This window comes from Hippocampus guttulatus, chromosome 14 (assembly GCF_054856545.1).
Source record: "Hippocampus guttulatus isolate MCC_2025c chromosome 14, RoL_Hgut_1.0, whole genome shotgun sequence".
In the NCBI taxonomy this organism is placed as follows: domain Eukaryota; kingdom Metazoa; phylum Chordata; class Actinopteri; order Syngnathiformes; family Syngnathidae; genus Hippocampus; species Hippocampus guttulatus.
Window position 1 is genome coordinate 10,212,798 of NC_141274.1, and position 24,857 is coordinate 10,237,654.

The 24,857-nt window shown below is 42.6% G+C and overlaps 4 protein-coding genes and 1 long non-coding RNA gene across 7 annotated transcripts; 2 read left to right on the forward strand and 3 right to left on the reverse strand.

The window, feature by feature from the left end:
- Positions 1-92: 92 nt before the first annotated feature.
- tmbim1a (transmembrane BAX inhibitor motif containing 1a) lies at positions 93-7,605 on the reverse strand. The gene is made up of 12 exons (XM_086128606.1): positions 7,470-7,605; positions 4,540-4,854; positions 3,532-3,599; positions 3,322-3,386; positions 3,170-3,223; positions 3,029-3,079; positions 2,896-2,935; positions 1,893-1,930; positions 1,714-1,801; positions 945-1,040; positions 807-860; positions 93-718 (listed from the first exon to the last, which is right to left on the reverse strand). The coding sequence occupies exons 2-12, from the start codon at positions 4,847-4,849 to the stop codon at positions 572-574; spliced, it is 1,011 nt and encodes a 336-aa protein (XP_085984732.1). The 5' UTR covers positions 4,850-4,854; positions 7,470-7,605; the 3' UTR covers positions 93-571.
- On the forward strand, positions 7,582-8,712 carry LOC147194967 (uncharacterized). The gene is made up of 2 exons (XR_015102786.1): positions 7,582-7,727; positions 8,345-8,712. It is a non-coding gene; the product is annotated as an uncharacterized LOC147194967 (long non-coding RNA).
- Positions 8,701-14,569, reverse strand: LOC147194968 (caspase-8-like). Its single transcript, XM_086128605.1, has 12 exons — positions 14,400-14,569; positions 13,552-13,685; positions 13,205-13,383; positions 13,006-13,111; positions 12,693-12,822; positions 12,403-12,458; positions 12,272-12,320; positions 12,095-12,153; positions 11,310-11,421; positions 10,212-10,339; positions 9,648-10,039; positions 8,701-9,062 (listed from the first exon to the last, which is right to left on the reverse strand). Exons 2-12 carry the CDS (start codon positions 13,657-13,659, stop codon positions 8,903-8,905), a joined length of 1,479 nt encoding a protein of 492 aa, XP_085984731.1. The 5' UTR covers positions 13,660-13,685; positions 14,400-14,569; the 3' UTR covers positions 8,701-8,902.
- A 108-nt stretch (positions 14,570-14,677) lies between these two features.
- On the reverse strand, positions 14,678-19,597 carry catip (ciliogenesis associated TTC17 interacting protein). Its single transcript, XM_086129288.1, has 9 exons — positions 19,466-19,597; positions 18,699-18,884; positions 18,296-18,351; positions 18,120-18,206; positions 17,668-17,835; positions 16,894-17,018; positions 16,526-16,602; positions 16,381-16,448; positions 14,678-15,706 (listed from the first exon to the last, which is right to left on the reverse strand). Exons 1-9 carry the CDS (start codon positions 19,581-19,583, stop codon positions 15,539-15,541), a joined length of 1,053 nt encoding a protein of 350 aa, XP_085985414.1. The 5' UTR covers positions 19,584-19,597; the 3' UTR covers positions 14,678-15,538.
- On the forward strand, positions 19,548-24,298 carry LOC147194970 (granulocyte-macrophage colony-stimulating factor receptor subunit alpha-like). Of its 3 annotated transcripts, none has more exons than XM_086129284.1 (11): positions 19,548-19,654; positions 20,123-20,173; positions 20,597-20,676; positions 21,488-21,534; positions 21,617-21,771; positions 21,897-22,072; positions 22,197-22,330; positions 22,437-22,581; positions 23,332-23,437; positions 23,952-24,033; positions 24,140-24,298. In XM_086129284.1, the coding sequence occupies exons 1-11, from the start codon at positions 19,620-19,622 to the stop codon at positions 24,224-24,226; spliced, it is 1,098 nt and encodes a 365-aa protein (XP_085985410.1). In that variant the 5' UTR covers positions 19,548-19,619; the 3' UTR covers positions 24,227-24,298. The 3 variants fall into 3 exon arrangements, with proteins under 3 accessions (XP_085985410.1, XP_085985412.1, XP_085985413.1); XM_086129286.1 differs by having other exon boundaries at positions 19,605-19,654; positions 20,603-20,676; XM_086129287.1 differs by lacking the exons at positions 19,548-19,654; positions 20,123-20,173 and adding an exon at positions 20,460-20,501.
- The last annotated feature ends 559 nt before the right edge of the window (positions 24,299-24,857 follow it).

A 24,857-nucleotide genomic window follows, 5' to 3' on the forward strand; every position in this document is an offset into this window, starting at 1 on the left:
ACTTTCTGAAAAGAGTGTGGAAAAGCAAGGTGCGGACAAACTGTCATTCCGTATTGAAACAAGCGACATAAGAGACCGGCAAAGACACGCTATGCGATAAACATACAGTAGTATTTAATGCATGTAACCCAGTAACGTTTTTTCTATTTAACCGACCCTCAAGCACAGGTCAAACTGGCGCGTAACAGTTCCAAACAACCCGGCGAAACATCAACAGACGTCATAGAGACGTTTCAGCGCTAGATCTGTACACGTAGATATAAAATACAGTTGTTGTTTACTTCAAGCCAGCAAAAATGGCAACAATTTCACACTGGAATACTTTTTTTCTTCTTTTTTTTTTAAATAGGTATATAAATGTAGAAATATACTATATGTGAGTGCGTCGGAATGTCTTGCACAGTCATCAAATCTCAAAATTCAGCCCTTTAAGTAATATTCGTTGAGTGCAGCATGATTTACCTGATTTACATTCGAGAGTTACGCGTGGAAACAAAGCAAAGGCTTGCAACGGCACGGGGCGGTATTGCAGCAACTATGTCGATATGACTGCTCGCGCATCCCCAAAGATTTATTTGCTCGAACCGATAATTTGGAGCAGGAAGAGGAAGATCTGAATGATGTCGACGTAGATGTTAAGTGCGGCAAACACGTATTCCTCAGGACTGATGGAGTACTTCCTGTTACCGATGAGGAGCTGCGTGTCATATGCCAGGAACTGCAAAGCAAACAAGCCATTTCCAGATTGTAACGAGTTTGATTTTTTTTGGGGGGGGGGGGGGGTCATCATGAATAATAATACTCACCAGAGTGAAAGCAATGGCTCCAATAGCGGCGTAAAGCATGTGAAGCCAGTAGATCTGCCAGAGCAAAACGGTCATTCAAATGAGGCCAACGTGGGAGTTGGCGCCAGAACTCTGATTGGCTGAGAAGTTGAAGCTTACATATTTGAAAGAGAGCACGATGACGGTGATGATGCCCGTCACAAAGACGACAATGCCGAGCACGCAGAAGAAGCCGCGGCATTTGGTGAAGTCCACCTGCGTAGACAAAATCGGTTCATGTGAGACTGACGCTCTGGCCTCGTTCCGTTTTACTTCCATTTCTGCTCGTTCGTATTAAATATCAATTTAAAAAATAAAATCTTCTAATCCCACTTTGCACAATGTGCAGGTTGTAAACCAACCTCAAAATGTAAGTTTGTATATCTGCTCACGTTGCTTAGTACTGTACAGATTCATTTTCGTCAACCAGCAGAGAGAGCGTCCTCTTTCGAAATCAAAATGGGATTCTCCAATGGTCAGTGTAAAGTGGGGGGAGGGGTGGTTACTCCATTGTCGTGCAGTAACCCATGAAACATTGTTCCCCCCCCCCCCCCTGAAACTAAGAATATTCGAAGAAATTGTCCACAACTGGTAAAAGAAAAAACAACAGTTTGGGATTAGCCAAAAGTACTTTTATGCTACAAACAGTCGATTAATGATGAAGAGCTAAAGTTGGACATGACAAATTCATACAAACACCCCCCCCCCCCCCCGCTCCATTTCAGAAGTGCCATTACATTTGCGTGACCACAGCTAAACTAGCTCCAAAAAAGGAAAGGAGGTTGACATACTGGAAATGGCAAGCAAATAGCCCAGAGGCTGAAAAGAGTTTGATACTGCTGAGCTCTGGCGCTTACACACGCAGACACACACACACGCACGCAGGTACCTTGGTCTGGAAGCAGAAGACGGTGACAGCGATGCAGACGACAACAGTGATCGCCAAAGCGAGAAACACCGCCTTTGTATCATAGTAACTGAAAACACAAATGAACACAGTTATTGACGCAAAATGGACTATCAAATTGGACTTTTCAATGTTTTTATTTATTTATTTATTTTGGTAACCTGGATATGGAGCCGGTCATGTAAGAGAGCGCCAGAGTCTGCATAAGGAAAAAGAAAACACAAAGAAACATGTCTTTTATCTGGGAATGACAGCAAAGTGGCAAACGACCGCAGGGTGAACTTTTCCAGTTTGTGGTTCGAAAGGCTTCATTCTCAATACCAGAATTAATCAATGTTCGAAAATGCGTACTTGATTAGAATGCTATCGCTCAGGGCTGGCCAAATGTTTGGTGTCCAGGGATCTCTTGGAGGGGAGACAGTCGGGAAAAGGTGTCATTTGTAATTTGAAAAATGCCAACTCCAATATTTTACGGTTTCGTCCATGTTTTAAAGTAAGACAAAACAGACTATACTGTGAAATGGGGACGATAGGCAAACGATTCAGCCGGAACAAAAGACAACCCTTTAGCGTTGTCATCTGTTACACGGAACTTTTCAAAAACCACAACCAAAAATATAACTTCTGCTATCGTTTAAACACGCTCCACTGCGGATCCCTTTCCACGCACATTGCAACGAAGCGTCTCTTGGTTCAACTTTCAGTAAAGTGCAAAATCACTTCCTAGTACAACAGCGTACAAAAATGACCAACAGTCTGGATTTGGGGGTTTTGACGTGCCGTTTGTCGTGGATCTCTTTCAAAAAAGCAATTTCAAAGGGATCATGGGGGAAAAAAAAAAACACGAGTAACAACCGATCGTGTCCATGACGCGCCTGCGGCCAACGGTAACATCAAGTCATAACACAACAGCGAACCAACAACCAAAACCACAAAGAGAAAGAAAGTGTTTGTGTGTGTGTGTCACTGAGGGCGCTGGGCCAAGGTGCGCTGACTCAATCCTCCTGCCGCGGTCTCACGGAGACGCCACCCAAATGGAAACTTTCCCGGAGACTGCTCTATTCACTTTGTCATTTGCATGCAGAAAAAACAAACAAACAAACAAACAAAAAAAAACGCGTGCAGCGTTTCCTGATTCGACTTAACGGCAGCTATTCAACTTACAAAGATGGAGAGTAATATCAAGTTCCATGGATGCTTCCTCCTAAAGAGACGGTGGAGATGACACAACGTCACGCAGGTTCATTGGAGTTATTGGTGTCAAAATGATTTTCAAAGCTGTGGAAGGCACACTCACCGGGGGCCCTTGCAGCAGACCAACACAATGTGGGTGATGAAATACACAGCACTGCAAAAATCAAGTAGCAAAGATTCCTATTCACGCACTCAACTCGCTCGCTCGATCCTTGTTTACACGTTCAACGGTGTCGCAACTCACTATGATGCCCAGTAAATGGCCTGGTTCCGCTGTACAAAATATCGGACCGGTTCGCTGTGAGAAACAGAAAGGTGGCGCACAAAGTCACGGGTAGGACAAAACATTAAAAGCAAAAAAAAAAAAAAAAAAAAAAAAAAACATGCGATACTCACACAAAGGTGAAAACGGCCACAATGGCCGTCGTGACGAGGAGCTGCGAGGCCAGAATCAAATAGACCTGAACGAACAACGCAAGACGTTTCACATCACACTTGGATCAACGGATCATCCAGATATCGCCGTACACCAGATGATCATCCGACGTGGGCACGAAACGCCGGAAGATTCTCGACATACGGCAGTTTGGACGCCTCGGCTTTTACCTTTCTGATGAAGGCGTGCCGAATGCTCAGACTGTCCCAGTCGCTCCCCCGGGCGGCAAAATCATCATCTGTCGTGAAGAGCGGGAGAAATGAGCGCTGGCCGGTTGGCGTTATATTCCGAATGACATCGTGTGCGTTCTTGACGATAAAAGTCCGACAGCCAACACGCCCGCGTAGGAACGCAGGCCCGTGTTGTCGCCGTGTCGTATAGCTGTCGCGTTTGTGTCAATCAAACGGCGCTCTAGTTGTATTTATTTCAACACACGTATCGTCGGTGTTGATCAGCTTTGCTATGAGGCCGCAGTAGTAAGCTACAGTCATCATTGTGTTGTAAAAGACCAGCTTGGAAGGCATCCGGGTGGTCCTCTGACTCGTCCGAAGAATTTAATTTCGGCCACTGCCAAAGGTAACCACCGCGAACGCTCTACAATATTTGCGTGTCAGCCTGGACACCTCTGTCAGTTCAGCACGAGTTTCTGTGCTAGCATGATTATTTTGGGTTGTTTGCTCTGCTCAAATAAATGTGGGCGGTGCAAACGGAAAACAGTTTAAACCACAAAAATACTGTTTTTTTTTTTCAACCACATACAATCATGAGCCTGACATACAGTAGTTGGCTTGAAAGTCAATTACAGTAACTTGTTGCAAAAAGCAAAGAAAATTCCCAGACCTTCTATTCCATGCTGATATTATACACCAAGAAGTCCGGAGGAAATATAGTTGAGGGGTGACATTTTTTTTTAAACATGGCTGTGATACAAAACGACTTCACTGCTGCTGTGCCTCGGCGCAAACAACCTTTCATTTCTTGTCCCCAACCTCACTACGCTACATTTTCAGTTTTGGCTAACGTATGCTTGTCTCAACTGGTCCGTGACACCAAAAAGGTTGGGGGGTCACTGCTGGAGAGGATAAGCGGTGTTGAAAATGGATGGATGGATGATTGAGGAAAAAATATATATAGTAAGTTCGTTCGCTGCTTTCACCCATGAAAAGCTCCCGGCTTACCAGAGTTGATCACATCCGCAGGGATGGTCCGTGGGATGATGGGAGGCATCGGGGGCTGACCGGGATAGCCGGCTCCGGGAGGCCCAGCCGGATAAGGCTGTCCTGGGTACGGACCGGGAGGATAGGCTGGCTGACTCGGGTAAAGAGGCGCGTTTGGGCTGGTGGGGTAGGGAGCAGGAGGCTGGCCCGGCTGAGGTCCGCCGAAGCCCGGGAAGCCGTACGCAGGGGGTGCTGGGTAACCGCCGCCCTGGGGTGCATACGGTGGCCCGTGGAAGTCATCGTACCCTGGAGGGTAGTCCGATCTGGACATGTTGCCTGTCAGGAGAAGCGAACGGTCACTCGTCTTTACAGCCAAAGTCGAACCAGGCTGGATTTACACGGCCTGGTTCAAGTGGCAATTCCAATGGTTTGCTCTCAAATGGCACCATTGAAATCTGCGTCATGGCAGCGTAAAGGGAAAACAAAACAGATAGAAGACCCCTTCAGAATGTGTAAAAAAATTTTTTTTTCATCTGCATCCCGATGCGCCAGTGCAAGCGAAAACGCACAAATCCGACATCCCGTCAACGGAAGCTCAAAACACACCAGATGTTGCAGTACATACATTTTTCTCGCCAAACAAAAAACAAACTCATTTGTTATGGCTAGTCCTTCGTGAAGCATGACACTGTATTGAAACAGGAGAATATTCAGGTGCGGTCGGGGCAGGCAGAGCTTGACTGTCCCCTTCCCGTCATGAATGAGTCCCACTCCCATACCGATCCCATTTTGGCGGTCAGCTACATAAAAAAAAAATACAATAATAATGATAAAGTTGCATTTTACACAATTACTGAGTACTCTTGGAGTCACGCCGTCAAATCCTTTGCCGATTTTGACACAGATTGGTTTGTTACAAACGTGCAGTTATGATACCAGACACGCGGGTAATTTTATAACTGGCTAACTGTGTCTAAATTTGCTCAGGATTACTCGGGGGCAGGGGGGGGCATCCCTGCGTGCCATTTTGCCTCTGACTTTTAGGGAAATCCACAGTCAAGGAATTCATGAGGAGGCCCCACCTTGGATTGCCATGACGTCACATCCCCATTAACAAGCAACAACACTCTCCGAGTGGGGGAAAAAAAGTGCTTCCTCCTATCTGAGCAAGCGCTTTCCAAAAGAAGCCCGACAAGAGTACCACTTCTCTGCGATTGCTGAAGAAGGCTCGCCATGCCCGCGTCTCAGAGGCAGAACATTAAAGCTGCTGGTCTGTCTAAATGGTTAAACGTTTGCATATTTCCGTCATCCTATCCAACTCATGTGACACTGAGGCAATTAAAGGTTTACCTCAGAACATCCTCACCAGATTCTTTGATCATGTTTGTACATATCTGGCCTTGCTGTCATAAATACACAGCTCAGGTTAGGTGACATACCAAGTGACATGTTGTGAAAATACTCTAAGGCCATTTACAGTTAAACAGGTTGGGTGTTGCCAACACTACGGTACTTTTTTGTTGATCTTTTTCATGGACCGCTCCCAGTTTTAAAACTCAATTTACCAACTTGTTACAGACGGCCCATTTCAAAGTATTGATGGTGAAAGGGAACAATAATGTAAGCTTTGATAAATATCCGGTGTTTCCATCTTTGTTATCTAGTCTTGTATTTACCCAAACAAGACCCCTGGTTAATTTTAACGCAAGGTGCCATGTTTGTAGCGGAGGTAATGTCATATTGCTATCAAGTGATACGCCAGATCATTTTTGTTGTTGCTTATAGTGCTTAGGGGCTGGACTCATACTTCAAATCGGCAATTGCTGTTTGTTTGTGTTTTCGTTAATAGTTATCATACAAAATATAAGCATACAACACATTGTGCTGGTCCCTGCGTTTTGTTTAAAGGTTTATAATTTAGTACAGCTTCTGTGCTAGTTTTGATTAGCATGTCTGCCTTTTACTGAATGATAGCATTTAGCCCGTGGACATTCATTGTTCATTTAATTGTTTTACATGCCAGTTTTGCATCGAACAACAGCTTGGAGTGAGAAATAAACAACTTTCACTAAAAAAAAGTTTGCCGAAGTGGTCGTCAAGTGCCCTACCATAATAGATGGTCTTTAATGTACATTAGATGAGAACACGTGAAGTTCCTTTGCCATTAGATTTTGTCATAAATTTGACTTGAATGACTACTACTGGAAGACTATTGTGCACACACTTGTATACATCCGCACATGTGCATAATAATCAATCTATGTAGCCAAAGGTAAGACGGTCCAATATGTTATTTGATATTCTAAAAACATTTATAAATTACTTTGTCAAGCCCCTATGTATGTTCAATCCCCCTTTTAGCCCCGGGAGAGAAAAGATTATGTAATCGTCCCTGCATCTCCACTGACAACTGTGATCCTCCTTGCCAAAACCTAAAGGGCGTGGGGGGTCACTTTAAACACCTCACACCACAGGATAATCGGAAGGGGTGCAAATGCTAACATTAGAACCGCGATTGTCAGTATGCGAGTGTGCCCCCTCTTCCCCCCAATTGGGTCAATCATACAGTTGTAAAGACAAGAAAGACCTATTTTCTGTACATACGCCATAAAACGCATGTCCCGAAGTACACATTTAGATTTTCTCAAAACCTCATTTTATTGTTTTTAAATTCTCGTGTCCCCCTCCCCCTTATGTAACCTTTTTCCCCGATGGCCCAGTGTCGGTGTAACTTTCAATCTGAGCAAGCTGGAGCAGTTGCTCGAAATCTATGCATTTAATCCTCCTACTTAAAAGTCCACTCACAAAACTATCCGCGAGGCTCGGACAAAAAAAAGGGGGGGGGGGGGTTACAAACTACGCACTGAGCTAAACATTATACATCCACAGTCAGTCTTTAAACGCTACACGACATTTTAACAAAACCCAACGACACATGGAGCACAACGTACCGAGTGTAGGGTCCCGCGGAGAGTTCAAAACGCGAATTCCGTCCTTTGTGTCGTGGAAAAGAGGAGCTAGTTCAGAGTGGGTCTTGGGCCCCGCGAGACTACGCGTTGCACTCGAACATTTCCCGGAACAGAGCCGATCCCGAGCAGATGGGTGGAGCCCACAGGAATCTGTCTCCCACACCCACTCCACTATCCACTCATGCGGACTAGCCCAGCCTTGATCACCAGTGAAATCAAGACATGACGAGACCGCGCAACGTATGTCATCGTTTTTCTATAGTTCACGCTCCTAGTTTATTGCGTAAACACCTTTGTATGAGGTCACCTTAGAACACGTTCTCTCAACATTATTATCAGAAAAGCGAAATATTTTTTCCCCAGATTGTTCTTTGAACGTAGTCAATATTTTAATCAAACTAGTACATGTATTGTTTCTTTTTATTATTATTATTAAAGCATTGTTTCTTCCAACTCAAACACCGCCTTCATGACGTCTGTCGACGGGGTACGTTTGCTCAACCGGGGCCTCGGTTTAAGGTGATAACGTCATTTGGGGTTTACGAACGGCTCAACTTGTTTGCTCTGTTGGGGTGCGATAACAGGCGCCGCGGTCACTTATTTTTTATCACTTGTATTTATCCAAGGGAAATACATTTGCGAACAGCTTCTCATTTCATGGCGACCTAATAAAATTATTACAGGTAATTTTGAGATAACACCGTAGTTAAGGGTGCATTCCGAGTTACATAAAATAGGATACATCAAAGCTAAAATATTCTAATGATTTAACCCCCAAGATGAATCTGGTTTATTTGCATGACTTTCCAACACTCGTGCAGATTTTTTTTTTTTTTTTAAATATATTGTTCTTTCAGCTCTTCCCGGGTGATACCGAGGCGTTCCCAGGCCAGCCGGGAGACATACTGTAGTCTCTCCAGTGTGTCCTGGATTGTCCCCGGTCCCCCCTGCCGGTGGGACATGCCCAGAACACCTCACCGGGGAGGGGCCCCGGAGGCATCCTTATCAGATGCCCAAGCTACCTCATCTGGCTCCTGTCGACGTGGAGAAGTGGCTCCAGCTCCACTCTGACCCCTCCTAGATGACCCAGATTATCACCTTATCTGTCAGGGAGAGCCCACACACCCTGCGGAGGAAACTCATTTCGGCCGCTTGTATCTGGGATCTTGTTCTTTCGGCCACGACAATAAATATATATTCCACACCAGGCAAATTCTCCAAACAACATATATTTCATATTGAGTGACAAATGACAAAAAAGAATACTTTCAAATTCATCCACGATAAGGAATTAAAAGAAAAAAAGACAAAATCACAAGAGTTGTTTTCAGATTTTTGTAAACATCAGCGCATAATTTTCATAGGCACAGTGATAATACAATGCAGTCTTATTGGAAATCAGGCAATATGGCACTTTAGGAGAGTTTCACTTGGTCCTCATCAGCAAACCTTAGAATCAATGTCTTAGTGAGGGTGTATTTGGGCTGAGGCATTTGCTTGGCGTTTAAAAACACTCCTCTGCTGACCTCCCTATTCACTCGTGTCAAGACAGTGAGAATATCTTCCCCCTGTGGGCTGCAAACATCAAACACAAGACATGACAACTTATAAAAGGGACATACTTCGAGGACAAGCATAATACCACAGCAGTGCAGTGTTTTGACACACTAGCACAGCAATAAAAAAAATGAAACGCCAGTGCACAATGTCACTTTTTCCCCATGTGCTTGATGTGAAGGTGTGTTTTGATTTTTTTTTAAATGAAGTTTTCAATTTAAAAGGGACGGTGTTTTATGTCTGTCTGTCTATATGTCATCTGTGCTGTATGTTCCACATACATACAGCACACTTGACAATGAAGTTGCATTCAATTCAATTGAATAATTAAATTATCCTCATTTAATGAGAATTAAATTTTAATTCAATTCAATGTCTGATAAATTCCGAGGTTTATTTCAATACTGCTTAATGTTTTTATTGTATAGTGAATTAATAATGGTGACAGAGGATAAATGTTGCAAAAATATCTTATTGTGAGTAACTCTGCGATTGCCACCTTGAGACGAGAGGGTTGCAGATTACTGGCATGATGCCCAAGAGAGCAAATGTAAGCATATATTTGAATGAATCACAAAAGCTACTGCAGTCCATTCATCTCACCTCGCAGCAGATCGTCTGAGTTGCTTGCACAGCTCTTGGATGTAGATGGAACCCGTGTTAGTATTTCGAAAGGACTTGCAATCTGGCACAGTGGCCATGCCGAGCAGGAAGTCGGCCTCCGAGGCCACCGTCTCTTCCTGGATGGGGCCCGCATCCGTTTCCAGTTGACTCCGTGTGTCCTCAGCAACCCCTCTTGGCTTTGAGGACCATGGCAAGGATCCAGTCTGAAAGGCTTTTCCCTGACACGCTTGGATGAAGTACAGTTTAGGTTTTCCTGCCAAGGTGGGGGCAAATCCACTTGTAAAGGGCTGCGTCAGTTCTCGTAAAGAAACTGCTTTCCCGTCGGTCCCATAGACACAGCCATTGTCCCCATGGGAGAGCACACACACAACCTAAAAACAAATTGATGAAGAGTGTACTTTTTATCCTGATGACAATTGTTCATCTTGGCATCACATGTAAATGTAAGATTTAAAAAAAAGTATCTCCACCAACAATGTTGGCCTCAAAAAGCATGAGTGAGTAAAAAAAAAAAAGAAAAGAAAAAAGTGCCATCTTGCTCACCAGAGCATCATCCTCAGAAAAGTTTCTCGTAGCAATGTTATTTAGCTCCATTCTTATTTCTTCTGCTGTCAAGTTGCTATGGACAATCACTTGGAAGCCAAATTTGGAGAACAGTGAGTCAAGAGCCCCTGTGGAATTGGGAAAAAAATGTTTTGACTTGTTGGGTCATTATCCATTTTCTATCAATCTTATCCTGTTTAGTTCCGAGGTTTAGGGTTTCAATTGTGGCATTGGCCTTTTCCTGTCTGGAGTCGGCTCGTTGTCTCTGCGCTTGCACGCACTTTCTCCAGGTACTCTGGTTGCCTCCCACAATCCAATGCATGTCGGCTTTATCGAAGACTGACTGCGGCTGTGAATCTCTTGCTCAAAGTCAGCCGGGATAGGCTCCAGCTCATTCATGACCCCAGCGGTATAGAAAATGTATGGTTTGAAAAGAGACCCCTAGAGCAGATGATAACTGTCCGAAAAACTGTGCCCGATGTGGTCAATGTAACAAGAACACAGATTGATGCTCACTTAAATTTCTTATCAAAGCCCATAACTTGCGCTCTTTCCAACCTTTGACCAAAGTTGAACATTCTTTGTCTGGATGTTGGACAAACGGCCTTGTGATTGCATTGACGCCACGTTCTGAAGTGTCATGGCAACTATTTTCATTTTGTACAGAGCTTGTCCTTATGACGGTGGTAGGTGAGCTGGAACCAAACCAGGGTTGACTTTGGGTGAGAGGGGGGCTACAACCAGAACTGGTCACCAGCCATTCAAAGACAAATAACCGTTCTCACTCGCCTATGACATTTTAGAGTGCTAATATCACCTTACTGCTTTCTGAATGTGGGCGCCAGCTGGACTACCTGGAGAAAGTGCAAACCACTAATCCAATGCGCTGACTGTAATGGCCTGATGACTATCTTGAATCTTTTCCTTGGAGGGGCAGCAATGCAGATAACAGCTTCATCGTTAAGGGCAAAACCACTGGAGGTGAGGGAGCCATCTGGATCAGGATTTCTCAGAGTAAAACACTTCCGCGATTCGCACCAATGATATAAGATTGTTCATTCGTCGAGTTGAGCTGAGTGACTTGATGAAAATACGCACTCTCATCCGCTTGAGTTCCACCCCTTTTTGTCAGCTTGCTTCCTGAAAATTCCTCGTTGTTGATGATTACGCACAGACCGTGAGGGATGTGATTCATTGCGTAGTACTCGGTCTGCAGCACAAGCACACAAACAAATATAAATAATTGAGACGATCATGAAAGTTACCCGGATGAATGACCTCTCGGCTGCACAGTGAAAAAAAAAAGCTCTCTTAAAAAAAAATTATGTTTCTTATTTCCAGTGAAAATATCTGACTGCACTTACTTGAACAGTTGTGACTTTTTTCCGCCGTCAGCCCCACAAGGACGCCATTTTGTTATCAATACAACTCCCAGAGTTCATTTTGACACTTCTCACAAGCATTGCTGTGCTGCCTGTGTTTGGATGTGCATTATCCCTATGCTGCCATTTTATTGTATTTAAAAAAAAAAGCCTAAAAGTAATTGAGTTGTTACTCCCGCCAGTTCCTGGAATGTTTTTCTGCCCATATAGAATGAGAATTGGCAAGAAAATTAATACCTGTCAGACCTTAGTTTTTTGAGTCAAATATTTAAAAAAAAAATCATTAAAAATTAAGTTTAATTTAAGAAAGAATGTTACTAAATACCAGTGGCTCACAACTCAAAATAAACCTCAAAGTTGCACCAGGTAAATAATCTTATTTTTAAAAAACTTAACTCAATTGGCAGATTCTTTCCCCATATTTCTAGGGACAAAAATCTCTTCTTTTCAGTATTTCTTTACTTGTTTGGTCAATTTTCCAGCGCACATCTAAACGGATACCTGATCAGAAAGCGAAGAAGGCTTGGGGTTTGTTTCTGCATCGGAGGGAAAATGGCCACCTTCATCGAAGGAAAAAAAATAAAATAATTTTTTTTAAAAACTACCAAAACGGTCATAACTTAGCGGCTATATATGAAAATGTCATGGCTTGTGAATAATACAGTTTTCAATACATACTGCTGTCTTCAGTCTCAGATATGGACTCAAGAGGGGAGTTGTTGACATGCTGCAGGAAGAAATTACACTCAGTCGAGCGGCTAATTTTACTCTTGGCATTCCCGAGCAAACAGACGCATGCAGAGACGCACCTGGAAACCATTGAGGGGGAGAGCAGGAGGTGGACTGGCTGCCTCCAGAGATGCACCTACAAGTGAGAAGGATTTGATGAATTTGGAAAGAACACAGTGCTATGATGGCATGTCTTATGGTTTGATGCGGACACCCCCAGCCCTCCACAAGGACTCTCTGTTCGGGCACCCCGGAATTCAGGTGAAGGCTACACACATTTTGTATCGCTTTCTCAACTCGAGTGATCGGTCAAACATAAATACAGGTATTGTAAGCTAGAGCAGTCATTCAAAGAATGCCCAGTCAGTACCTTGCGCGAATTGCTCGACAGTGGATGCCAGCTGTAGATTCACTTCCATCAGTATTGAATGCAGCTCTTGTAGATCTGATTGAGACAGTAAACCCACTTTTTCTAATTCAACAAAGACGTCCAGCGCCGTCTGGAAATTTGCAGGAAAAATAAATAAATCAGTAAGTATGAACCGTTTGGAGTGAATAGAAGAGTGAGCACACCCACGTGTGGTCAAGCATGTCATACAAACAAAGTTCCACTATGTTGTCAGTGCACAATATAAAATTTGAATGTGAATAAGGTTGCACAAATCTTGAGTGGGTTTTCTTACATTGCATTCATCCATTTGTCTCCTACCAATCTTGTCGTTTAAGAGAAACTTCATCTTTTGGAGATCTTTTTTCGTCGTTTCATCATATATCTGATACAGCATCACCCTATTCACAAAGCATGGTGGAGGATTGGAAAATGGGATGAGTGCCGAGCACAAGGTAAACAAAAACTAAACTAAATATTCTTGCTGCTTTTACCTGTAATTTGTCAGCTTGCCGATAGGATTGGCATCAGTTTCCTCCACATTCTGTCTGTTCCCCTTTATGAGGCTGAGGAGATCATTCCGTCGGATTGTGCGCAGTAACTGATGAAGAAATTCAGGGTTCAGGCAATCTCTTTCTTCCAATCTATTGAACAGAATCTTTGCGTCTTTGACCTGTATTGGAAAGACAAAGTACACAATTTTCAGCAAAAGTTAGAAAAGTGTTTACAAATGAAAATACTGTGCTTCGCTAAAGTGTGAAACATTCTACATTGATTAATCTGCACGATATTTGCGATCCAAATAAGTGTAAAACAGTCTAATACTGGATGTGATCCTCACTCCTTCGAGATGTTGGCAGTTAAGAACATCACGGCACAAGAAGCACAGTGCGGCCACTTCAGAGGAAGCCAGGGCCTCGGAGATTTCCATCAACTTCCGCCTCTCCATCCCAACCCCACTTTGAAGGGAAACTTCTACATGTTGTTAAAGAGAAATTGGGAAAAGATAACATAATAATCATGAAAGGTAAAGATTAGTTTTCACAATTAAAAAAGGGAAGAAGTTCAAATCCAAAATAATGCTTACATCATAAACTACCATTAAGGTCTGAGAGAAAACGGGCTGATTTGATATGTTCAACAAAGATATAATAAAACAAAAGTGAAACTTTGAAATTCTGTCTCTAGAGTAGACCGAGGGGCACGCCTACAATATTACCAGAAAATTACAATGTCCCTTCACCGGTGAGCTACATTTGGAGCAGGCCTGCGGGCTACTGATGAAGTCCTTTGGGGCTACGTGGTGGGTGGACCGACCTTGCAGCGTCTCGTCGAGGTATCTCCCAATAGTTGAGGTTGCGTGATAAGTTTATTTTATATTAAAATTTTAAATCCAAAATATCGATGTCCATGTTTTTATTTTTCAGCGCATTGGTGATGCTATTCCGACAGCGTATAAACGCAGATTAATGACAGTCGATGGAGTTGCTGGTTTGACTTCGTCTTCTCGAAACGGCGTGAAGTCAACAAAGAGTATTGCAAAAGCCAAACTACGTTCGAGATTTTGAAATGATACACGATTATTTTCTCGTTACTACAACAAAAGTAACATTAACGCCGAATGACAAAAAAGCTAAACACTTTTATTCAGTTAAGACTGTCCAATCGAGTTCAGTGGCCAAAACTTACCGCTGTTGGGACGGTTGTCTTTTAAAGCCCAGTAGAGAAAACTCACACACTTCTTTATAGGTACAGCGGCTACTCGGTATAAAAAATGTTACTTTTTAAAAACTTCCATTATCCATTAGGCGTCGATACTGGACCTGGAAGTTTATTGCTGAAGTTCTTACTTTTCTTCTCGTTTTGTCGGGTTGCATCTGACGAACAAGGCGTTACCGCCACCTACTGTGCTGGAGTGTAGGTTCGAGACCGAACGTGCCAAATGTACACGACTCTGAAGCAATAAATAATCAACAAACTCACTTCATCTTTAATATTCATCTCAAAACTAAGTTACACAGTCAACATTCACAAACCCGATCTGGCGGTGTTTAATGGTGGTTGTCAAATGTGTTTAGGTAAATTATCGCTACCCACTAGTGAGAAGTGTTTAGCTATGTTTATTCAACAGCAGTGTACAATACACAACATGCATTGAAAAAACATGTCAAGGATGGCTCAATAAAGTCGTACACTTATTTCCAGTGTGGATAATACAGCATATTAATGACATTTAATTTGGATTTTGCAGTATTTTACAACATGATATTTTTATTCTTCGTTCTTTCCAAAGATCTGTCATTTGTAAACCTTTCCGTGGCACATTTATCAATTAATTATTCTTGTCTTCAATGACATTTTCTTGAATGCGTTCCTATTTTGAAAGGTGTGCTGTCCAGTCAACTCTGCCCAAATGTAACTATTGATACAGTAGAGTAATCTCTTTCATGTTTTCTGTCTTGACCCATCTAATTTTTCCAATTATTCGCTTAATTCCGAAAACCAACCACCCTGTCCAGTCACCCCCGGCCCCCTTTCTTTTTCCATGTTCTTTTCATCCATCCATCCATTCATTTGTTATAGCACTTATCTTCATAAGGGTGAGTGGAGTGCTGGGGCCTATCGGTTCTGACTTTGTGTGAGAAGCAGGCTATATCCTGGATTGGTTGCCACCCAATCGCATGCAACGTCACACTGAGAAACACATTTTCTTTTCATCACACACACTAATGCCATATGTCACTAAAATAAAATAAAGGTAGCCAGTGTTGATGAATGAACAGCTGTTATATAAACTTGTGATTGTGAAATGTGAGATATCAATGTAATCAGGTATCTAGGCTTGTGTTTGAGGTAAAGGGGAGGAAGTATTCTCTGGCAAACTGGAAGACATCATTTGGTTTTCTGAGTAGCAAAAATTGCAGGAAGTCAGATATGAGTGCGCGGATCTCTGGGTGCGCTCTTAAATATGACGCGTGGTCAGCTTTCAACTCCTCCTGCAACAATGCCACAAACACATACCTGGTTCAAATCTATTTGGAGGAATTAACAAGGCACACTCAGATGTACGGAATTATCAAGAATACCGGTACAATCAATGGCCAGAATGCTGTCACGGTTTAGTAAGTCTCAACACAAGATCTGTAGAAAATACTGTAACTAACCTTTTGAAAGAGTCCATTTTGATAGTGAGAGTCAGGAAGGTACAGTCATTTAGCAATAGATGTATAACAGTACAATGGCGCTGTTTATAATCACTTGGATTCCCTATTTAGCTCTTTCACATTCCCCCACAAGTCACGGGGGGATAAGGACTAAAACATGTCTTCCAGCGAAAATGCTCGAGTCACCAATGCCCCTCCAAAAGGTTTGAAATTGCCTATGTAAGCCACAAGGTGGTAGAAAAGCACTTATTTCATATAAATTAGACTTCTCAACTAACTTCAACATAGTTCATTGCCGCCAATATGCCACATGAAAGCCTATTATGGGCGGGTCAGGAACATACCCTGCAACTTGTGGTTTTTAGTGTTCAACACGGGTGTACTGATTGTAAAGGCATATATTTTTTAATAAAACTATTGCATTTGTATACAGTTAGCTGGTACTTGTGTACTTGATGAAGTGTAGTGATGGCGTCATTACTTTAATTGAACATTTTTTTTCTTACCTTTCTGTCCAAGAACTTAGAACGCATCTGTATGTCTTCTTCCCAAACCAGGGGGATTTTATCATAAGCTATGAAAATGTAAACATATAAACAAAGCCCATGACATGACAGAATAGTATTCTATAGATAATGCAGGTGTTAATACCTTCTTCTTTCTGTGATGGGAGTTGCAGTAACCTCATTGTAACCGGAGATCCCACCTGCGATCTGCGAGCAAGATGCCTAAAGAAACAAGAATCTCCAGTGTACTTTATACTCAATGACATTCGGTGCTTTTTGTCACTGGAAGAGCACAGAAGTCACACGTGCATAAATATAGGATAGATGTGGTAGTGCTAATGTACGGAGCCCCTCGAGTGGCAGGGTATAAGAAAAAAAAAAAAAGCTAATCTGTTCCCTCAATTTACTCGTGTGGACCCACAATTTTGTATTCTGTCCCCACGGCATACTAATCTGTGAATCTGTGAAAATTTTCTTCAGCGTTTTAATCTGCATTGATGGAATGGCTCTTACCCATCAGCCAAAAAGTAGCACTGCCATGTAGTCGGGCTTTCATCCACAGAATGAACAATCCTCTCCACTCCAAATACCTCCACAGTTTCTCCCTCAATCTCCATCTGTTCCTGTTCCAGACCTCGCTGGGCACACACAAACATAAGATCGCAATGAAAAAAAAAACTTTATTTGCAGCTGCCTCTCGCCCAAAGTCATCTGGGAAAGGCTCCATCTGAGCAACCCCTAGAGAGGACAAAGGAGTCTACAAAATGGACGGAACATGTCGCCACATCCGCTTCTTGTCTTACGCCGTCTTTTACACCAATGTCAAAGAGGACACGTTTGTTTTCGATTTAAGTAGTTCTGCACAACAGTTCTTTTTATTAACCAACATATTCTATACTTGATCATTTATTTCAGACCCCAAGCTAGAGAGAATTAAAAAAAAAAGGGATCAAGAACCCATGATCACCTGAATCGAACCCCCCCCCCCCCAGATTTTTAAATTACCATGTATTTGCCTGTAAATGGACAGACAATGATATTATATGTGAATCGCCAGAGAGAAGTACATTGCTTTCATACAGATGCTTTCAATTTGTGTGCATGTGAATAGAAAGTGACATTTACATTGTCTACAAATGGACAGAGGTTTACAATATGTGAATGGACAAACAGACCATGACAGGATTTTGGCAGGATTACACGACAGGGTTTGTGTATGAGAATGGAAGGATGTTTATATTATGTGAATGGACCAAAAACACATACGGTGGTTTTATCATCACTTACAAAAGTCGTGCAGCTGATGTGTAACTTCTGGTCAAAGGAGATACAAGTCATGTGCTCTGGGATTTTCTTCCTCAACGCAAGAAGACGCATGAGCAAGAAGTTGGAACCCTCAGTCACAAGGCCTCTCAGGGCAGCCATGGAATATGTAACACTGTCCTTTGTCACCTCCTGGACACACACACACACACACACACAAAAAATCTTACACCGGGTTAGGACTTGAGTTTTATTATATTGCGCCGGTTTGAGTCGTGCATTTGGTACCTGGGACTTTCGTGGGGATTTACCCGACTTAATCTACCGCTTAATAGCAATACTATCATGTCACAATTATAGAAACCATCAATAGAGTGCCTAAACCTAACACATCTATACACAATCAAATTTGTATTGATTTGTATACATTTTTTCTGACACTTTCTCTCTTTGGTTACACTTTGGTCGAAACTCACCTTTCCATCGGTGGTGACTCTTTCAATAATCATCTCTCCATCACATTGCACCATGTGACATTGCTTGTCCAAAATATGGTCATCAAGCTAAAAAGAAAGTCACGTCTTTTTTAACGGTATCATGGGAGTCATGCCATGAATGCATTTCCTGGAACGGATTCGGGTGGGTGACCTGCCTTGACATACTCGTGGTGATCCTCCTCCAGCACCTCCAGGTCAGCAGTTAGGTAAGCTAACATGGCGAACCAAACGGAGAGAGACAATACCGTTAGAATTAATAACATCCAGTAACATCCAAATGCCTGCATCAGAAATTTGGCCTTGTTCAGACTGATGTTGCAAAGAGTTTTTTGGGGTAATGACGTTTTCAGGCTGACAAAAATGGATCATGCCAGAATTGCACAGTTACAGCAGTGTTACCGACCTCATAGCAGGTGAATGAATGATCAATAATCAATACTATTGGCAGTGAAAAAAAAACAAAAAAAATGTTTTTATTTCTGAGAGCCCCGTGGAGGCATGGCCCGGGTGTGGCCAGAATGTTCATGTGCAGAAAGGTTGGGCAGGGCCCCCACTCACCTGTCACTGTCGTTCCACATGGGGAGTTGTCGATAGCCCCCTGGCTTTGTGCGTGCAGCAGCACGCATGGCTGATGAGCTCTATGGGCAAACTCCACTGACACGCAGAACCTCCCCAAGTCTCGACCCCCTTCTGACATGGTCACCAGAGAGTCCGCAAAGACACATTTGGTCAGCTCCACGGGCTCTGGCAAAGACAAGATTGTGCCTTTGAGTAAAAAAAAAAAACATCAGCTGCTCATTCTTACTTTTCCAACAGTACTTTCCCTTACTGCAACCACTGTATTTTTAATGGTGGTCATGATGGTGGTACTTGGAGAGCTAAGGACTTAGCTGATACTGGGCATAAAATGTTCGAGACAAAAGGTTTTATTTAGTAACTGGGTTGTGTATATGCAGTGAGAAACAGCTTTGAGGCACAATCACAACAATTAACATTAAAATGTTTCACAATACAACATACAACGACATATCAACAAAATCATACCAAACAAATCAGATTTATTTTGTCTGCTATCGTTGGGCATCTAGCAGAAAGGAAAAGGGGGAAAATGACATTGTAGCACCCAAAGGCGATTGAATTCAAATGTAGGCATTATTTTATTTATTTATTGTGCATGGATTATTTGAAATCTCGTCCCAATTCTCCAGTAACGTGTCTGGTGGTGGTGTGAGCGTCTCAACGGGTGCGTGCCAAAAACAGGTGGTCGTGTTCTGGGGGGCGGGTGGGGGGTGGTCTTGGATAAACTTGGTCGCCAGTGGACTCACCGATGCTTAACATGAACGCGACCGCTTCTTCGGAGGCCATCATCTCTGAAACGTCCTTGCCAGCCTTGGTCCCCGCCGGGGAGCGCGGTGGAGTCTCAACCCTTTCAGGAGACTCCATGTTTGTCCTGCGTTGAAAACAGACTTCCCACTCGCGATGGGAACAATCGACAGTGTGACACGACGGACGACGTATGTGTGGGTCTTTTCCTCTTCTCGGTCGTAAATGGTCTTTTACGTTTTAGAGATCAGACGACAGACGCGTTGTCAAGAGTTGTCACGGCAACCGCAGCTCGAGTGCCGTAAAGTTGCGCGTCAGTGGGCAGGCCGATTTGGAAAGAAACGGTCGCACAAGAAACGATTTGGTTTCATCATTGAAAAAAAATGTTGAAAACAAACCCCTTCTTCAAATCCTGAATACTTGTGGGCATTTAGCATGATGTCATGAGCCAGTCCAATTCACAAAGAATTTCTTTTAAACGTGTCATTTAATTGTTGTTTGCTTCGGTTTTCTTTTAAATTCACAAGTTTGCGTTGTACTTATTCTTAAATCACATTACAATACTTTACTTGTAAATACTGTAAAAATATTGAATACAAGAAACTGGCAGTTTCCTGAAGCTCATGAACAGTATGACATCATACTTCTTCTTTCTCCAGAAATGTGACATTCTTCCGACAGAGAACGAAGGAATGTCAACCAAGTAGGAGGTAAGAACTTTTTGTTCATATTAAGATCGTTTAACGCTAACATTTCACATTAAAAAGGTAAAAAGAGACATTTATCATACATCCTGACAATAGAGGCGATTAGTCAAATTGATGTGTTGACAAAGCATTGCTAGGTGTATTGTTGCTGAACTATATCATACATTAGACACGTTTATGTAAATGGAACCCACAATTGAAAGTAACTGGAAGGTTAGAAGGACAATTTTCTATCAGATATACACTGTATATAAAAAGTGTGCTGATTTAGTTGTTTCCTGAATGACAGCTTCTTTCTGTGACAAAGACTGACAAAGAGGAAGTTTCAGACGTCGGTCAAGTATTTTGCATTTGCATTGAATGAGAAGTGTGGCCTCAAAAACATCGATTCACTTTCTTTGCTTGCTTTAATTTCTGCGTGTGCAGTTGCAGGTTGCCCATGAAGATGTGTCCAATTCATCCACTAGTTTGTTGGAGTCTGCTGATTCTGTGGGCCTTTCAAAGCGGTAAATAACAATTGATCACTCACAAACACACCCACTTATACGCACAGGAGGCGCACGGACAGAACGATACAGATACGCGTTACAGATCGCTGACGAAGAGCGCAGATCCGAGCCGAAGGTAGATTTTACGCATGCGCACACGGAAAGGGTCTAGCAGGCAAATTACAATCCTCACAATCTTGCGTCACCGTATGGACGCATATTCTGTCTGAAAAACGCTCATCGAAACGTGAAATAAAAAGCGGGGATGAGAAACTACCCTGTGTCTTCCGTTTAGATCATCAGATGAACGTAAACTGACATGGCCGTTTATCTACACTAGGTGGTGCCAATGAGCATAGATGATTGAATATAGTCAATGTCAAGAGGACACACTCCGGTTACAAAATTAACACCCGACAGCCATATATTTGAATACTTCTGCTCAAATGAAACATTAGGCACGTTCAAACAAATGCTGAAAATTCAACAAAGTGTTGTGGAGCTGATCTCGAGGTAATACTTGGGGACGGGGGGTACTGTGGCTCTGCATCGTGAAAAAACAGTTGCTTTAAAACCACTCCGTAATAAAATTGCCGGCGTAGTTTACGATGTAAGGACACTTCGCTTTTCATATGATCTTATTTACAAGTTACATTTTGCAGAATATGCCTATTGTTTGTCAGCAGTGGATGGATATGTTTTTGCACAGAAACCGAAACAAACAAGCAAGCAATACGATAAACAACAATCTTGATGGTGCATCTCTCTCTCTCTCTATGGTGTGCATTAAATAGCGCTATCTAATATACTGTATGTTCTTTATCAACAGAGACCACCAAAGGAGAGGTCTGCCAAGATGAACTATCAATTGATAATGTATGAAACACATGCTTGAACTTCCAAGTTCCTAATCTGTGTGAATACAATTTGCTCAAATGGACATTTATTGATGTTCTAGCTCCAAGTGTCGAGTTTTTCAGGACAAAAGTATGACATCGTGAATATTGACGAGGATGACAACTTTCGCTGCTTCCTTTACCCAACAAATCTTCTCAACTGCTCGTGGAACTTCCCCACTTCGCTTCGGGATGCTCAGCTCTCTATTTATATCAGGTTCATATCTTTAGCATCTTTATTAAAGTACTTGCACATTACCCTGTGGCGCATATGAAGGTTTTCAAAATGTTGACACCTTTGCATTTTGTATCTTTTTTTTTTTTTTTTTGCTATCCCTGCAGCATTTGTGATAATAACAGCACAGTTCACTCCCTCAGTCTTACATCTGAAGAACATTCTGGATCAACGTCTGTTGTTCTGAGGCAATATGAGAAGTTGTATGTCATCATGCGATTCAATGTGTCCCTGCACCGTAAATGGGCTGTCTACAACTACGTATACGACACCGAAATGATGGGTAACAGACAACCCCCCCCCCCCCCCCCCAAAAAAAACTGTGCAACTGTGGCAATACTGTTGATGGTGTATGAAAAGTGAGTCGCTCCTGGATCAAACCGGTTTTTATTGTATTGTGTTGACAGAGGTCTTGCCTCCACCTGGAAACGTTTCAGCTTCAGTCAAAGATGCAGGCCTTGTGGTGACTTGGGACATGCCCCGCGGTCGTGCTAACTACCAACCCTCATGCTTTGAATACCAGTTGGATATGGGACAGCAGGTATTATACTGTATGAATTCACTGTACTGTATATCCAAATGTTATCCTGTAGATAAAATCTACAACACAGTATATGTATAAATGACTGTGATTCATTGGTGAACAGGAAGAATCACCAATCCAGAGATGCGATCTGTTTTATACAATCCCAAATGCCAATCTTGAGTCCACCTACAATGTGAGGGTCAGAACCAGGAAAACGGGTGGTTGTTTTGGGCCAAAATTATGGAGTGATTGGAGTAACACTGTTAGTAAGTATGAAGTCATTCTACCCTAAAATATCACGGCAGCGCTCGTGTTCTCGTTTTGTTTTTGCCTGTCCACACTTGCAATAAGGAAAATAAGATCTGTTATTGTCACGGCGACCTTGTGCTCCTTTCACGGCATTATGTTGGCTTGACTTATTTAGTTTCTCACCATGTCATTGTCAAATCTGTCACCCCTAAGAAGAGACATTACACATTTTCCCAATTTGAAATATTTCCGAGGTGTCTTCATACGTTAACAACGTATCACTATTACATCTGAGACTACGCAGGCTATTTTACTACTGAGTGGTGTTAATGCAACACCAACATTCTGTTTTTAGCACGGCCCCAAACTTACTGACCGATTTGCACCACACCTATGACTAGGCCAATGTCAACAAGTGCTTTGGCGTTGACAACTAACGATGGGAGTAGGAGGTTTAAATACGTACAAACCTTCAACTATTGTCTTTTTCATCATGGAGTTAGCGCTTGATGAAGCCACTGAATGACCCTTGTCAATAAGTGGTTATGGCACATGCAGTGGACAAACTGCCAAGCACAATGAGCTCAAGTGAGGTGTGCTGAATTCGGAACATTTTGCCAATTTTTTCCCAAATTGGACGACCTTCGTGGTGTCCGATTTTGGGGTTACGCCTGTATTTTCTCGTTGTCACTATCAAGCCTACTAAAGCGCAATCAGCTCAGTTCCGTGTACAGTATGCACTCACTACATGCATCTTTCTTTTACAGCAATAGAACAGTCATTTTACACACTCAACATCACGGTGATCGTCGCAATTGCAGTCGGAATACCGATGATCCTCCTGAGTTTGCTGCTGTTTGTCCGCAATCAGAGGTACTGTGTCTTGGTTTCAAAATGGGACTCTGAAATGAGTGACAAGAATGAGTTAACTAAAATATGGTTCCTGATAGGTACAGTATAGGTATCGTAATCAGTTCATCATTAAGAATCCATCCATCCACCCAATTTCTGATCCGCTTAATCCTCGCAAGGGCCGCGTGGCGTGCTGGAGCCCATCCCAGCCGTCTTCGGGCACTAGGCGGGGGGGACACCCTGAACCGGTCGCCAGCCACACAGAGATGAACAACCATCCACGCTCACACCCACACCTAGGGACAATTATGAATGTTCAATCATGCATGTTTTTGGAATGTGGGAGGAAACCAGAATACCCGGAGAAAACCCACGCAGACCCGGGGAGAACATGCAAACGCCACACTCTGACTGAACGTATCTCTTTTATGTCACTTAGGCACTCATTTGAAAAGAAGTTCCAAAATCAAATCCCTGTTTCCCTCACATACTCTGGTAAAGCGTTGCGTGTTTTATTCTCTGTTTGTTTTTTTAGGGTGACACAAGTTCTGTATCCCACAATTCCTCGTCCCCCATCAAAGTACAAATATTTCCTGGAGGAAAATAATGTATTCAATGTAAGGACACGACTACACTTGTTCTCACACTGGACAAGCAATCTCTCTCGTATCGAATGATCAACAAGAAAAATGTTTTGACTTTCGTGTTTGTTTTTTCCTGCAGTTTTATCATCTCACTCCATCTGTGAAGTATGAGGAGGAGATCACAGTGGTGGAGGACACAGAGAAGCAGTTGATGAAATCATTGTAATGGCAAGGACGAAGGGATTATTATGACATTGTAATAATTATCCTTTCACAATAATAAATCCTTTCATCAAAATCGGGGTTTTTACCGGGTGAGCTATCCAGCTAGCTCGTGACCGTGAGAGGTTAGCGGGCTGTTAAGAGCAAGCAGCTTTTGTGATTCAGTAATACAATCGCCAAAGACTTCACTTTATTGACTTTTTGATGTTTGACGACAACTGACTAGGTTTTATAGTCAGGCGCAAAGGCGCGCTACTGTAAGAGTTCAAATGCACATTGTTGTGGTTATTCATACATACACTGCGTATAATAATGCGGGCCACAAAGGCATCAGGTCAAATGTTGCATCTGTAATAATAAATTGGATGGAAGAAATAGATTAGGATTTGAGGGCATGGCATATTTGTTTACATTTGGATTGGATACAACTTTATTGTCAAATGTGCTGTTTTGCTAAAACAAGTCAGACCAGGAATTTTGAAATACTATCCTGCACTGCCAAGGTCAAGTGGTTGGTGAAACTGCAGCCTGGGATATTATTTGTCAAAATGATTTAAAGCTGCAACATGTCCCTGTCGGCGGATCACACCGTGAGATTTTATTTATTTTTTTGGGTCCTGATATGATTTTGTAAT

What these genes read in the sequence shown, in the direction of transcription:
- LOC147194970 (XM_086129284.1), top strand. Translation starts at nt 19,620, where the DNA reads ATGGGAACAATCGACAGTGTGACACGACGGACGAC. An exon ending in TCTGTGGGCCTTTCAAAGCG is followed by an intron (nt 20,677 to 21,487) that starts GTAAATAACAAT and finishes CTTTATCAACAG; the next exon opens with AGACCACCAAAGGAGAGGTC. An exon ending in CTGTTTGTCCGCAATCAGAG is followed by an intron (nt 23,438 to 23,951) that starts GTACTGTGTCTT and finishes TTGTTTTTTTAG; the next exon opens with GGTGACACAAGTTCTGTATC.
- LOC147194968 (XM_086128605.1), bottom strand. Translation starts at nt 13,659, where the DNA reads ATGGAGAGGCGGAAGTTGATGGAAATCTCCGAGGCCCTGGCTTCCTCT. An exon ending in GACAAATGGATGAATGCAAT is followed by an intron (nt 12,823 to 13,005) that starts GTAAGAAAACCC and finishes GCAAATTTCCAG; the next exon opens with ACGGCGCTGGACGTCTTTGT. An exon ending in TGGAACTCAAGCGGATGAGA is followed by an intron (nt 10,340 to 11,309) that starts GTGCGTATTTTC and finishes CCAATTCCACAG; the next exon opens with GGGCTCTTGACTCACTGTTC.
- tmbim1a (XM_086128606.1), bottom strand. Translation starts at nt 4,849, where the DNA reads ATGTCCAGATCGGACTACCCTCCAGGGTACGATGACTTCCACGGGCCA. An exon ending in ATGACCGGCTCCATATCCAG is followed by an intron (nt 1,802 to 1,892) that starts GTTACCAAAATA and finishes TTGTGTTTTCAG; the next exon opens with TTACTATGATACAAAGGCGG. An exon ending in TCTTCTGCTTCCAGACCAAG is followed by an intron (nt 1,041 to 1,713) that starts GTACCTGCGTGC and finishes TTGTCTACGCAG; the next exon opens with GTGGACTTCACCAAATGCCG.
- catip (XM_086129288.1), bottom strand. Translation starts at nt 19,583, where the DNA reads ATGGAGTCTCCTGAAAGGGTTGAGACTCCACCGCGCTCCCCGGCGGGG. An exon ending in ATGTGGAACGACAGTGACAG is followed by an intron (nt 18,352 to 18,698) that starts GTGAGTGGGGGC and finishes TCGCCATGTTAG; the next exon opens with CTTACCTAACTGCTGACCTG. An exon ending in CTAAGTTCTTGGACAGAAAG is followed by an intron (nt 15,707 to 16,380) that starts GTAAGAAAAAAA and finishes GCATTGTTGCAG; the next exon opens with GAGGAGTTGAAAGCTGACCA.